This window comes from Trachypithecus francoisi, unplaced genomic scaffold (genome assembly GCF_009764315.1).
Source record: "Trachypithecus francoisi isolate TF-2019V2 unplaced genomic scaffold, Tfra_2.0 Lachesis_group14, whole genome shotgun sequence".
In the NCBI taxonomy this organism is placed as follows: Eukaryota; Metazoa; Chordata; class Mammalia; order Primates; family Cercopithecidae; genus Trachypithecus; species Trachypithecus francoisi.
In genome coordinates, this window is record NW_022681459.1 from 593,936 (window position 1) to 609,390 (window position 15,455).

The 15,455-nt window shown below is 38.8% G+C and overlaps 1 protein-coding gene across 5 annotated transcripts in view; it reads left to right on the plus strand.

The window, feature by feature from the left end:
* The window catches only part of LOC117095597 (canalicular multispecific organic anion transporter 1-like), a 97,770-nt gene that overhangs the window by 72,947 nt on the left and 9,368 nt on the right, over positions 1-15,455 (plus strand). For 4 of the 5 annotated variants that reach the window (XM_033232166.1, XM_033232167.1, XM_033232170.1 and 1 more), the window contains 3 exons: positions 1,917-2,071; positions 10,786-10,941; positions 14,642-14,841. In XM_033232166.1, coding sequence (XP_033088057.1) covers positions 1,917-2,071; positions 10,786-10,941; positions 14,642-14,841 — 511 coding nt within the window. The remainder of the gene's footprint in view (positions 1-1,916; positions 2,072-10,785; positions 10,942-14,641; positions 14,842-15,455) is intronic. The other variant, XM_033232168.1, reaches the window with a different exon arrangement.

Consider the following 15,455-nt stretch of genomic DNA (forward strand, 5'->3'; position numbering starts at 1 on the left):
TACTTCCTGGCCGGGCGCGGTGGCTCAAGCCTGTAATCCCAGCACTTTGGGAGGCCGAGGTGGGTGGATCACGATGTTAGGAGATGGAGACCATCCGGGCTAACAAGGTGAAACCCCGTCTCTACTAAACAAAATACAAAAATTAGCCGGGCGTGGTGACTCAGGCCTGTAGTCCCAGCTACTCGGGAGGCTGAGGCAGGACAATGGCGTGAACCCGGGAGGCGGAGCTTGCAGTGAGCCAAGATCGCGCCACTGCACTCCAGCCTGGGCGACAGAGCGAGACTCACTCTCAAAAAAATAAAAGATAAATAATAATAATAATTAAAAAAAAAAAAAAACTTCCCACACTGAAGAATAGATATGCCTGTTCCAGCAACCATTCTAGTTTAGAGCAGGAAGACCGAGAGTCCCAAGGGAGCAGTTTATGTTGCAGAGGGCAGGTGCTCAACACGATTAAAGAAACAGTAGGATATTTGATGAGTTCGAGTATATTCAGAAGAGACTTTTAGCTATTGAAGTGTTTGAGAGTAAATTAGCCCTAGTTACACAGAAAATTAAGCATACGGAAAAATAGTGACACAAGCTACATATTTGGTGACCTTCATGAGCAATATGTATTTATTGAATATTTGAGAAAAAATGGGTAATCTATTGGAAGGGAAATAGGGAAGTATGGGAGGAATGGAGGAAAATAATAGAAAACACTTAAGACTGAGAAAGCTAATAGCCATTTGAGATATTATTTAAAAATATAAGGAAATCAGCTAAAAGAATGAAGGTGGTGAGAAGCAACTAGTTTTGTTTTGTTTTAAACATGATACCTGCAAAGGAACAAGGATCATATTGGCAACACACTTTTATTAGCAGTTTTGTGTATTAGAGTGCAATGGAGCAGCTGCATGTCTGTTAAGACTCAAGAGTAAACCGGCTTAAGTATCATGGAAGTGTATTGACACCCAAAGGTAAAATGCCCAGGCATAGATTTTTAAACACACTTGATCCAGAGGTTCAAATAAAGTGTTCACAACTCTCTTAATTTTGCAGATCTACTTATTTTTTTTCCTGGTTAGTTTTGTTCCCAGGCTTCACATATTGCTGGAAATGTATCTTTCAAAGAACTTTATTTTTTCTATGTATGCTAATAATTGTTTTTCAGCTTCTTCCACTAAAGCTACAAGTTTATCTGATAAGTAGCTAATGCAAGAACAACTCTCCCATCAACCACATCTTAGGAACTTAACACACCAAAAGAATTGTATCCCTCACTCATTTTATGTGTCCACTGTGGGTCAGGAAAGGGATTCTGCTTATCCTAGGGACTCCAGCTGAGGAAACAAGCCAGGCTCCATTTTAAATGCTGGCGGGCACTGTGCAAAGGGAATAGGACTGACACCAGCAATTAAATGTTCTAACTCGGAAGTGTCGTATACCATTTCTCTTATAATTCGTGGTTCAGAACTATTCATTTGGGTCTATCAACCAAAAGGAGGCCAGAAAGTTCAACTCTACCATGTACCAAGAAGCTGGGAGAATGGAAATATTTGGCTACAAGCGCTGGTAACTAACGTATTGTCCCACAGAACATCCTAAAGGTAATAGGTTGCTAAATTTCTGTGCATTAGATCGACCTTTTATCTTCTGTACATTTCTGTGTGGAACCTATGACCACAAGTGGGAGTGTTCTGCTGTATCAGCATGGCAAAACATCAGAAATGTGTATGTATTTCACATACATCATATATTATGTTTATATTTGTTTTAGTCTACAGTTACACATTTTAGGTGTAATATTTGGATTCTCAGTTAAAATAAATATAAATATTTTTATAATTAATCTTTTTACAGCAATCTTTTGAAAGTTAAAGCACAAATTTCCTTATATTGTTAATATAACTGTGGTAACTATGCGTGTTTAGGTCTCTTTGTCTGCTCTGGAGCCTACATAATCACTAGAGGATCCCTGGCTGCCTCTCGAACCATGTATGTTCAACTGTTGAATAATGTACTGCACCTCCCCATCCAGTTTTTTGAAACAAATTCCACAGGCCAGATCATCAGTCGTTTCACCAAGGTAAGGAAAGACACACCTTAAATAGCATACATAAAAGTGACCCATATTTAGTACCTTATTTTCTCACTTGTACAAAATATTGTGTGTTTTATATAGATTTCATTGTTAAATATATTTCTAAGCCTTAGGACATACATAACTGATGTACAACAGAGTCACATTTTGTACATATGATTAAAATAACACTTGAAAAATTACTTAAAGGGCAGGGTGGGGAGAAGATGGCCGAATAGGAACAGCTCCAGTCTCCAACTCCCAGCGCCAGTAACACAGAAGACCGGTGATTTCTGCATTTTCAACTGAGGTACTGGGGTCATCTCTCTAGGGAGTGCCGGACAATCGGTGCTGGTCAGCTGCTGCAGCCTGACCAGCGTGAGCTGAAGCAGGGCGAGGCATCGCCTCACCTGGAAGCGCAAGGGGGAAGGAAATCCGTTTTCCTAGCCAGGGGAACTGAGACACATAACACCTGGAAAATCGCGTAACTCCCACCCCAATACTGCGCTTTAAGGAAACAGGCACACCAGGAGATATATCCCACACCTGGCCGGGAGGGTCCCACGCCCACGGAGCCTCCCTCACTGCTAACACAGCCGTCTGCGGCGATCTATCCGCAAGGCAGCAGCGAGGCTGGGGGAGGGGCGCCCGCCATTGCTGAGGCTTAAGTAGGTAAACAAAGCCGCTGGGAAGCTCGAACTGGGTGGAGCTCACAGCAGCTCAAGGAAACCTGCCTGTCTCTGTAGACTCCACCTCTGGGGACAGCCCACAGCTGAGGTCCAATAGGGAAAGCAGCGGGGGCGGTGCAGAGGCGAACGACTCTGTCTGACAGCTTTGGGGAGAGCCGTGGATCTCCCAACGCGGAGGTTGAGATCCGAGAACGGACAGACTGCCTGCTCAGGTGGGTCCCTGACCCCTGAGTAGCCTAGCTGGGAGACATCCCCCACTAGGGGCAGTCTGACACCCCACACCTCACAGGGTGGAGTCATCCCTGAGAGGAAACTTCCAAAGGAAGAATCAGACAGGTACACTCGCTGCTCAGCAATATTCTATCTTTGGCAACCTCTGCTGCTGATACCCAGGCAAACAGGGTCTGGAGTGGACCTCAAGCAATCTCCAACAGACCAACAGACAGTCCTTCTGACTGTCAGACGGAAAACTATCAAACAGGAAGGACACCTATACCAAAACCCCATCAGTACGTCACCATCATCAAAGACCAGAGACAGATAAAACCACAAAGATGGGGAAAAAGCAGGGCAGAAAAGCTGGAAATTCAAAAAATAAGAGCGCATCTCCCCCTGCAAAGGAGCGCAGCCCATCGCCAGCAACGGATCAAAGCTGGTCAGAGAATGACTTTGACGAGATGAGAGAAGAAGGCTTCAGTCCATCAAACTTCTCAGAGCTAAAGGAGGAATTACGTACCCAGCGCAAAGAAACTAAAAATCTTGAAAAAAAAGTGGAAGAATTGACAGCTAGACTAATTAATGCAGAGAAGATCATAAACGAAATGACAGAGATGAAAACCATGACACGAGAAATACGTGACAAATGCACAAGCTTCAGTAACCGACTCGATCAACTGGAAGAAAGAGTATCAGCGATTGAGGATCAAATGAATGAAATGAAGCGAGAAGAGAAACCAAAAGAAAAAAGAAGAAAAAGAAATGAACAAAGCCTGCAAGAAGTATGGGATTATGTAAAAAGACCAAATCTACGTCTGATTGGGGTGCCTGAAAGTGAGGGGGAAAATGGAACCAAGTTGGAAAACACTCTTCAGGATATCATCCAGGAGAACTTCCCCAACCTAGTAGGGCAGGCCAACATTCAAATTCAGGAAATACAGAGAACGCCACAAAGATACTCCTCCAGAAGAGCAACTCCAAGACACATAATTGCCAGATTCACCAAAGTTGAAATGAAGGAAAAAATCTTAAGGGCAGCCAGAGAGAAAGGTCGGGTTACCCACAAAGGGAAGCCCATCAGACTAACAGCAGATCTCTCGGCAGAAACTCTACAAGCCAGAAGAGAGTGGGGGCCAATATTCAACGTTCTTAAAGAAAAGAATTTTCAACCCAGAATTTCATATCCAGCCAAACTAAGCTTCATCAGTGAAGGAGAAATAAAATCCTTTACAGATAAGCAAATGCTTAGAGATTTTGTCACCACCAGGCCTGCCTTACAAGAGACCCTGAAGGAAGCCCTAAACATGGAAAGGAACAACCGGTACCAGCCATTGCAAAAACATGCCAAAATGTAAAGACCATCGAGGCTAGGAAGAAACTGCATCAACTAACGAGCAAAATAACCAGTTAATATCATAATGACAGGATCAAGTTCACACATAACAATATTAACCTTAAATGTCAATGGACTAAATGCTCCAATTAAAAGACACAGACTGGCAAACTGGATCAAGAGTCAAGACCCATCAGTCTGCTGTATTCAGGAGACCCATCTCACATGCAGAGACATACATAGGCTCAAAATAAAGGGATGGAGAAGATCTACCAAGCAAATGGAGAACAAAAAAAAGCAGGGGTTGCAATCCTAGTCTCTGATAAAACAGACTTTAAACCATCAAAGATCAAAAGAGACAAAGAAGGCCATTACATAATGGTAAAGGGATCAATTCAACAGGAAGAGCTAACTCTCCTAAATATATATGCACCCAATACAGGAGCACCCAGATTCATAAAGCAAGTCCTTAGAGACCTACAAAGAGACTTAGACTCCCATACAATAATAATGGGAGATTTCAACACTCCACTGTCAACATTAGACAGATCAACGAGACAGAAAGTTAACAAGGATATCCAGGAATTGAACTCATCTCTGCACCAAGCGGACCTAATAGACATCTATAGAACTCTCCACCCCAAATCAACAGAATATACATTCTTCTCAGCACCACATCGCACTTATTCCAAAATTGACCACATAATTGGAAGTAAAGCACTCCTCAGCAAATGTACAAGAACAGAAATTATAACAAACTGTCTCTCAGACCACAGTGCAATCAAACTAGAACTCAGGACTAAGAAACTCAATCAAAACCGCTCAACTACATGGAAACTGAATAACCTGCTCCTGAATGACTACTGGGTACATAACGAAATGAAAGCAGAAATAAAGATGTTCTTTGAAACCAATGAGAACAAAGATACAACATACCAGAATCTCTGGGACACATTTAAAGCAGTGTGTAGAGGGAAATTTATAGCACTAAATGCCCACAAGAGAAAGCAGGAAAGATCTAAAATTGACACTTTAACATCACAATTAAAAGAACTAGAGAGGCAAGAGCAAACACATTCAAAAGCTAGCAGAAGGCAAGAAATAACTAAGATCAGAGCAGAACTGAAGGAGATAGAGTCACAAAAAACCCTCCAAAAAATCAATGAATCCAGGAGTTGGTTTTTTGAAAAGATCAACAAAATTGACAGACCGCTAGCAAGACTAATAAAGAAGAAAAGAGAGAGGAATCAAATAGACGCAATAAAAAATGATAAAGGGGATATCACCACCAACCCCACAGAAATACAAACAACCATCAGAGAATACTATAAATGCCTCTACGCAAATCGACTAGAAAATCTAGAAGAAATGGATAATTTCCTGGACACTTACACTCTCCCAAGACTGAACCAGGAAGAAGTTGAATCCCTGAATAGACCAATAACAGGCTCTGAAATTGAGGCAACAATTAATAGCCTACCCACGAAAAAAAGTCCAGGACCAGATGGATTCACAGCTGAATTCTACCAGAGGTACAAGGAGGAGCTGGTACCATTCCTTCTGAAACTATTCCAATCAATAGAAAAAGAGGGAATCCTCCCTAACTCATTTTATGAGGCCAACATCATCCTGATACCAAAGCCTGGCAGAGACACAACAAAAAGAGAGAATTTTAGACCAATATCCCTGATGAACATCGATGCAAAAATTCTCAATAAAATACTGGCAAACCGGATTCAGCAGCACATCAAAAAGCTTATCCACCATGATCAAGTGGGCTTCATCCCTGGGATGCAAGGCTGGTTCAACATTCGCAAATCAATAAACGTAATCCAGCATATAAACAGAACCAAAGACAAGAACCACATGATTATCTCAATAGATGCAGAAAAGGCTTTTGACAAAATTCAACAGCCCTTTATGCTAAAAACGCTCAATAAATTCGGTATTGATGGAACGTACCTCAAAATAATAAGAGCTATTTACGACAAACCCACAGCTAATATCATACTGAATGGGCAAAAACTGGAAAAATTCCCTTTGAAAACTGGCACAAGACAGGGATGCCCTCTCTCACCACTCCTATTCAACATAGTGTTGGAAGTTCTGGCTAGGGCAATCAGGCAAGAGAAAGAAATCAAGGGTATCCAGTTAGGAAAAGAAGAAGTCAAATTGTCCCTGTTTGCAGATGACATGATTGTATATTTAGAAAAACCCATCGTCTCAGCCCAAAATCTCCTTAAGCTGATAAGCAACTTCAGCAAAGTCTCAGGATACAAAATTAATGTGCAAAAATCACAAGCATTCTTATACACCAGTAACAGACAAGCAGAGAGCCAAGTCAGGAATGAACTTCCATTCACAATTGCTTCAAAGAGAATAAAATACCTAGGAATCCAGCTTACAAGGGATGTAAAGGACCTCTTCAAGGAGAACTACAAACCACTGCTCAGTGAAATCAAAGAGGACACAAACAAATGGAAGAACATACCATGCTCATGGATAGGAAGAATCAATATCGTGAAAATGGCCATACTGCCCAAGGTATTTATAGATTCAATGCCATCCCCATCAAGCTACCAATGAGTTTCTTCACAGAATTGGAAAAAACTGCTTTAAAGTTCATATGGAACCAAAAAAGAGCCCGCATTGCCAAGACAATCCTAGGTCAAAAGGACAAAGCTGGAGGCGTCACGCTACCTGACTTCAAACTATACTACAAGGCTACAGTAACCAAAACAGCATGGTACTGGTACCACAACAGAGAAATAGACCAGTGGAACAGAACAGAGTCCTCAGAAATAATACCACACATCTACAGCCATCTGATCTTTGACAAACCTGACAAAAACAAGAAATGGGGAAGGATTCCCTATTTAATAAATGGTGCTGGGAAAATTGGCTAGCCACAAGTAGAAAGCTGAAACTGGATCCTTTCCTTACCCCTTATACGAAAATTAATTCAAGATGGATTAGAGACTTAAATGTTAGACCTAATACCATAAAAACCCTAGAAGAAAATCTAGGTAGTACCATTCAGGACATAGGCATGGGCAAGGACTTCATGTCTAAAACACCAAAAGCAACGGCAGCAAAAGCCAAAATTGACAAATGGGATCTCATTAAACTAAAGAGCTTTTGCACAGCAAAAGAAACTACCATCAGAGTGAACAGGCAACCTACAGAATGGGAGAAAATTTTTGCAACCTACTCATCTGACAAAGGGCTAATATCCAGAATCTACAAAGAACTCAAACAAATATACAAGAAAAAAACAAACAACCCCATCAAAAAGTGGGCAAAGGATATGAACAGACATTTCTCAAAAGAAGACATCCATACAGCCAACAGACACATGAAAATATGCTCATCATCACTCGCCATCAGAGAAATGCAAATCAAAACCACAATGAGATACCATCTCACACCAGTTAGAATGGCAATCATTAAGAAGTCAGGAAACAATAGATGTTGGAGAGGATGTGGAGAAATAGGAACACTTTTACACTGTTGGTGGGATTGTAAACTAGTTCAACCATTATGGAAAACAGTATGGCGATTCCTCAAGGATCTAGAACTAGATGTACCATATGACCCAGCCATCCCACTACTGGGTATATACCCAAAGGATTATAAATTACTCTACTACAAAGACACATGCACACGTATGTTTATTGCGGCACTATTCACAATAGCAAAGACTTGGAATCAACCCAAATGTCCATCTGTGACAGACTGGATTAAGAAAATGTGGCACATATACACCATGGAATACTATGCAGCCATAAAAAAGGATGAGTTTGCATCCTTTGTAGGGACATGGATGCAGCTGGAAACCATCATTCTTAGCAAACTATCACAAGAAGAGAAAACCAAACACCGCATGTTCTCACTCATAGGTGGGAACTGAACAATGAGATCACTTGGACTCGGGAAGGGGAACATCACACACTGGGGCCTATCATGGGGAGGGGGGAGGAGGGAGGGATTGCATTGGGGAGTTATACATGATATAAACGTTATGCACATGTACCCTAGAACTTAAAGTATAATAAAAAGAAAAAAAGAAAAAAAAAAAAAAAAAAAAAAAAAAAAAAAGAAAAATTACTTAAAGAATCCAAGAAACACATGTGCTTTGAGATCTACCACTCTAATTCTTACACACATCAAGTTTGAGAATCACTGCTTTAGGCTAAGAAGGGAAAGAAAATGTAAGTCGGCCAGGCACGGTGGCTCAGGCCTGTAATCCCAGCACTTTGGGAGGCTGAGGCGGGCCGTTCACCTGAGGTTGGAAGTTCGAGACCAGCCTGACCAACATGGAGAAACCCTGTCTCTACTCAAAATACAAAATTAACCGGGAATGGTGGCGCATGCCTGTAATCCCAGTCACTCAGGAGGCTGAGGCAGGAGAATCACTTGAACCCAGGAGGCGGAGGTTGTGGTGAGCCAAGATTGCATGATTGCACTCTAGCCTGGGCAAAAAGAGCGAAACTCCATCTCAAAAAAATAATAATAGTAAAAAAATATAAAAAAAAATTTAAAAAAAGAAAGAAAATGTAAGGCAATGTGGAGATATTCAGACTTTGAAAACACCCTGCCTTTAAGAAAACATAACACCACTTATGGTGAATGGGGAATGAGTTGAGATTTTCAGAGTGTCTCTGTTTATCTGTAGGAGTTTTCTCATTGTGTCCACCATAAAATGCTTCTAATAGAACTGTCCAATAAAGATAAAATGCAAGCCACGTATGTGATTTTAAATTTCCTGGTAGCCATAATAAAGAAGTAAAATAAAACACAATAGCAATTAATTGTGATAATACATTTTATTTAACACAGTATATCCAAAACATAATTCCCAACTGTAATTAACATAAAATTATTGATTAAACTTTACACTTTTTTGTACAAGGTATTTTAAATCTGGTTTTTATCACGTGCTTATAGCATATCTCAATTTGCAATAGCCACATTCCCAGTGTTCAGTAACCACATATTGCTAATGGTCCCTACATTAAGATGCACAGGTCCATAACCTCAAAGTGCATTAACACATTACTATGTATATGTAAAAACATGGGGGGTGTATAAACAGAAGTGAAGATAAAATGTGAAAACATAAATGAAAGTACCTAACATTATAAATTTCTAATGGAATGTTAAATCTTGCTTAATCATACCAAGGGACATACTATTGTTTGAAAAATTATAGAAGAGTTTGATGACCACCATTCTGTTTCTCCTAGAGGACATTTATGGCTACAGCCCTACTGATTTATCATTATTTTCATGTAGCAAAATTTCAAATGATTGAGTCTTAAACAGATGAGAGTATGGGCAGGTAAATTAAAATGGAAAATTCCATGTGAATATGATATTTTTAGACTGTTTGGTATATGAAATAACCAGGGAACTCCCAAAAGAGGGTAAGATTAACAAAATTTCATCTCCGCTTTTTATATTAGTTTTGTCCTGAACTGAGTAGTTCATCTATTCAAGGTTCAGTGTCTTAGTATTCCCTGGAATCTCTCAGGTCATACCTTGTGCCACAAACAGATTAAGTTATATGCAACAAAGTGTAAAACAGGCTGGGCGCAGTGGCTTATGCCTGTAATCCCAACACTTTGGGAGGCCGAGGCAGGTGGATCACCTGAAGTCAGGAGTTCGAGACCAGCCTGGCCAACATGATGAAACCACATCTCTACTAAAAATATAAAAACTAGCTGGGCATGGTGGCTCATGCCTGAAATCCTAGCTACATGGGAGACTGAGGCACGAGAATTGCTCGAACCTGGGAGGCAGAGGTTTGCAGTGACCCGAGATCGCACCACTGTACTCCAGCTTGGGTGACACAGCGAGACACATTGCCTTTTCGTCTCATGAAAAAAAAAAAAAAGAGTAAATCAATGCATGACCTTGCCATTGTCCTTCTGTCGTTCCTATTGGCCACTCTGTCTTTCAGTTCATAATTTTATAAATGAAGATTATTTTGTTTTCCTGCTTCTTCTGATATGAGTAGGATCCAGTTATCCAGGAAGGCCACTGAACATATTTGTAGTTGATAACAATGCCCCAGGAATGGCTTACAAATTTTGAGTCATAAACACTGGTAGCCCAATGCCCCAAATATTGGGATAAAAAAACTAGCTATTGAATTATGGACTGCTTTTGTTTTTGTTTGTTTATCAAAGTCTGACTTTAGTTGTATAATTAGTTGTCATGTAGTGGTCATTGGGAAATATAAATTGCTTGATGATAAGTATCTTGAAATTAGAACAGCCTTTTAATTGTTATAGTTGACTACAGGGGAAAAATATATGGGGTCAGCAAAGATCATGTAGTTAGATTTATTTATGAAATCAGTAGATTGTCATACCTGAGTAAACATTTTTAATTTTGCCATTGAATAATATATTTCTTCTTTCTCTCATTTTAAACTGTAAAAAGTTAAAAATAAAGTGACCTAATATCAAATTTTTCAGGACATATTTATAATTGATATGCGTTTGCATTACTATTTACGGCTGTGGGTGAATTGTACATTGGATGTTATTGGAACAGTTTTGGTCATTGTGGGAGCTTTGCCCCTCTTCATTCTGGGGATTATTCCCTTAGTGTTCTTCTATTTCTCTGTACAAGTAAGTGCATACATTTTTATTTGTATTAATAACTTATAAGTTCACAATCAAATATAGTTTCAGACCCACTTAAACCTCCTCTTTGTCCAGGTTCTCTAAGAAGCAGTCGAAGAAAGGAATAGATGTATTAGAGATTTACTGGGGGAAATGCCTGTGAAAGATAAAGGAGAGGGAGCAGAAGAAGGCTGGGCTGAGCAAGCCCTCAGACAGCGACTCAGGCTGAATCCCTATGAGGGAGAAAAAGAAAGAAGATGGATTGGGTAACAAGGGTCTTGGACTACAGGACAGTTCTACAACAGGTTCAACAGGAAGTTCTCAATCACAGTTGCCTGTTGGAGGGTCTTATGGGCACTTTCGGCCAGTACTCAGTCATTGGCTGGCCTCTATGCTAATACAGCAGTGGATCCATCAGTGCAGTCGCAGGGGCTGTCAGTCAGCTATGCTCCTGCAGCAGGAGAGCTGAGGCCTGCATTTTTATGCCCATCACAAAACTTGTATGTTGTAATTTTAGCAGAAAATTAATTTCCCTGCACATCCAAGAGAGAAACAGATACTGCCTTTTTGTCTTTTTCTTTTTCAGACATCACCTGTCTCTTACAGACAAACAATTACTGGAAAGCTAAATATGTCTCTCATGATACTTACATGCTATCTTCATATTAAAACGTGATCATCCAATTTAAATTGCAAAATTATGTCACTGTAAGGCTGCAGTGGGAAACAAAATTTCTTAGCATTTTTTTTCTTCAGCAATCAAACAAAGCAATTTTATTAAACAATGAAAAGAATCAATTAAAATGGATATCCTTATTATCTTTTTCATTTTACAAGAAACCATGACAGCTTTTGGTTTAGAAAACATTTATAGCTTCATACAGAAATGACTCACATAAATTTCTCCACCTCGCTCCTACACTGTGATATAAAAGTTCTTTTCATATTCACAGATTTATACACCTTATTTCTGTTCCCATAATTTTTTTGACACTTATCTCAAGGTACTAGTCAAACACGCAAGAACTATAAATAGATGAATTTTTCAAATGTGTGATAGCAAGAGATTATTATAAAAGATTTTAAACATCTTCTTTTTACATTGCCTTTATCAAAGTACATGCAATTTTTTATTATAGGCTTAATCCACAAATAAAGAGTGAAATTTAAAGATAGTTGCAGAAATAACTATTTCCCATTTCTTTTACTTATCCTGGCAATAAGGACTTCAATAAAAGAGGTAATTAGTTTAAGTAAACAGAAAAACAAAAGTAGATTGTAAGTGTAAATGGAGCTCAAACTGAATCCAAAATAATGAATGTATATTTTTCCACTCCATATTAGTTAATTATCCTCAAATATGTAATCTACTATGAAAATGTAATCCTTACATTTGTTGGAGATTTTAAATGAAGTATAAAACACAGAGAAAATTACCTATTATTTCTAAATTTTCAGTGAAACTTCCATATTAAAATATTTATTCCAAAGCATGATTTCTATATCGTGATAGTCAGCTTTAACTGATAATATACAAGGTAAAATCAATGCTGAAGCATATATTTTCAATGTAGAAGTATCTGAGGCTCTTTTCAAAAAGATTCTTAGAGTTTAGTGCTTTTCAAAAACCCAAGTTTTAAAACTCATTTTAGAGTTTAGTCTGCTCAAGCCAGACTACAAATAATTTTCTCATTTCCATACCTATACTCCATTATTCTTCCTACTGCACATCTTTTCCCTGTTCTTTCTGTCTGTCCCGATCTTACTTGACATTGATGGCCTAGGTCATTTTCCATTTTCTGTGTGGAGTATTCTCTCTCACAATAGTGCAAAAAGAACTGACTCCTTATCTGATATCTACTATTATGGGTTTATTACACTGCTGGCATATACTGATGGTATAATAAATCCAGAATAAATGAAAATGTAAGTGCTCTGGGTTCAGAGACTATGTTTTATATATATTGTAAAAATCTAGGAAAAAAAGCATTCATGTGGCAAATGAAATTTTATGTGTTGGTCTCCTGTCTGGTAAACTCTAACAGAGTTACCAGGAGTGAAAAGGAGTCTAGGAATCATGTCTCTTTAGGGGGAGTAATATAGGATGAGGTCTGAATTTGGATTCAGGAACTTGGAGTTCTAGTCATCTTCCTTACTCATCTGCCTGGGACATCATTTCCCTTTCTAGGCTCTATTTCTCTCCCCTGTGCAATGAAAGGTTGGATTTAGATGTGTGCTATGTGAAGTGTGGTTCCTGGACCCACGGGCCATAGCCCAGACCTATTGGATCAGAATCTCCCGAGGTAGGATCCAGAAACTTGCCTTTCAGCAAACACTTCAGGCAGGTGATTCTTACTAAAGTATGAGGAGCATTGATCTAGATAAAATTTCTTAAACCAGATTTCCCAGAGAGTTGCATGAAAGAACTCCATGGGTTCTATAATTCACTGAAAATTTATCAGAAGCTCCAAGTGTGTATGCATATTTACATTTGTCTAGGGAAAGCATTTTACCCTTATTTATCTACTCACATGGTCTGTGGCCCCAATAACATATTCCCCAATCTAGTCAATCTCTTAAATCCCTTTACAGCCTCAGAATGCCATAGTCCTCTGTATTCTTCAGAGCACTTAGCACAGAGTAGAGTTCAGTTGTAGACCACCAGGCTGTATGTAACCTGAGATATGTTTTTGTCTAGCTTGCTCAGCATTTTTACCAAACGTAGACATTTTAAAACCAGGGATTTTACATAAAATTCCATATTTAAAATTTTCCTGAAAATTGTGCAAGACCTCATAACTCTTGATTTTCATTTCCAGTTGGTAGCAATTTTCTGGGGCTGATTAACAATCCAGTTGATTCAGGGCATGCTCCATCCAGCTTCCCACAGTCCTTCCTATCCTAATTGTCTTCAATTTCAAGCTAAGGGGAAGTAGACAACTTATAATTTGCTTTTTGTAAAAAACAAGATCTTCCTATACATATATATAACTTTTTGTAAAAACAAGGTCTATATATATATATATATATGTATATATATAACTTTTTGTAAAAACAAGGTCTCCCTATACACACACACACACACACACACACACATATATATATATATATATAACTTTTTGTGAAAACAAGGTCTCCCTACATTCCCTAGGCTGATCTCAGACTCCCGGGCTCTAGCAACCCTCCTATCTTGGCCTCCCAAAGCGTTGGCATTATAAGCGTGGGCACCACACTTGGCATCTCTCACAGTTCTGAAGTCTAAAATCAGTAGATAGGCAGAGTTGATTCCTTCTGGAGGTTTTGAGGGAACATCTCTTTCATGCTTCTCTCCTAGCCTCTGCTGGCTGTCAACAGTCCTGATATTTTCGTTGGCTTCTAAACACATCACTTCAATCTCTGCCACTGGCAGACATGGCGTTTTCCCTGTGTCTATGTCTTCCTTTTTGTCTCTTATAAGGATACTTAACATTGGATTTAGCGTGCACCATACATCCAGGGTGATGTCATCTTGAGATCCTTAACTATTACATGTGCAAAGATGCTATTTCTGAATAAGGTCACATTCACAGATACTGGGGGTTAGGACTTGTATCTGACTTTTGGGGGGTCACTCTTTAAATCATGACACAAGGGTCTTGTGGTTTTTAAACTATTAAAGCAATTTCTGCTACATCTTTCCGACTGCTTCTTTCTGTCTTCTGATTAGAGATACTATGTGGCAAGCTCTCGGCAAATCCGGAGGTTGAAAGGAGCGTCCAGCTCTCCTGTCATTTCCCACTTCAGTGAGACTTTATCAGGAGTGTCCACCATCAGAGCATTTGGACATCAACAGAGGTTTATCCAGCAATACAAAGAGGTGGTGAATGAAAACTTGGTCTGTTTCTACAATAATGTAATTTCTAACCGGTAAGTCCCATCAATACTTAGCCTAAGATCAATCTCTTCTTAGACATCTTGCTCACTGACTTCTAAACAGAGGGTTTTGTAATGGAATTTCATTCAAGTTTTAGAAGTATGTATTAATAAGACAAATATTTTCCAGTATTTAATGTATATTTAAATTGAATTGTATCTATTTATATTCACATGAATGGTACATGCAATTTAATATGAAAAAGGTGCTATTAGAATTACTCATGACATAATTCTGCATGGTGTTTTATATTTTTAGAATATATTTTATTTGTATACACTGTTACAAAACAGTGTATACAAATTTTATAAAAAATTTTTGAATTTGAAGTTATAATCTCACGTAAAGGAGAAAAATGAAATATTAAATAGTGGTTGAGCACATTTCAATTTTTAGAGACTAATTCTATCATATTAAAAAGTATATACAATTGGAAGAGGAATTGATTTTCCAATAGGATTTTTAAAATGCAATACATCATTTTAGCTGGTGTTATTTTGCTTTTAAATTCTGATCAAGTTTTAAAGCAAAGTTCTGCAAAAGTAAAATGCATTTTCATGCAGATGAATTCTTTAAGTTATCATGGATGATCCTATGTTTGATTGAA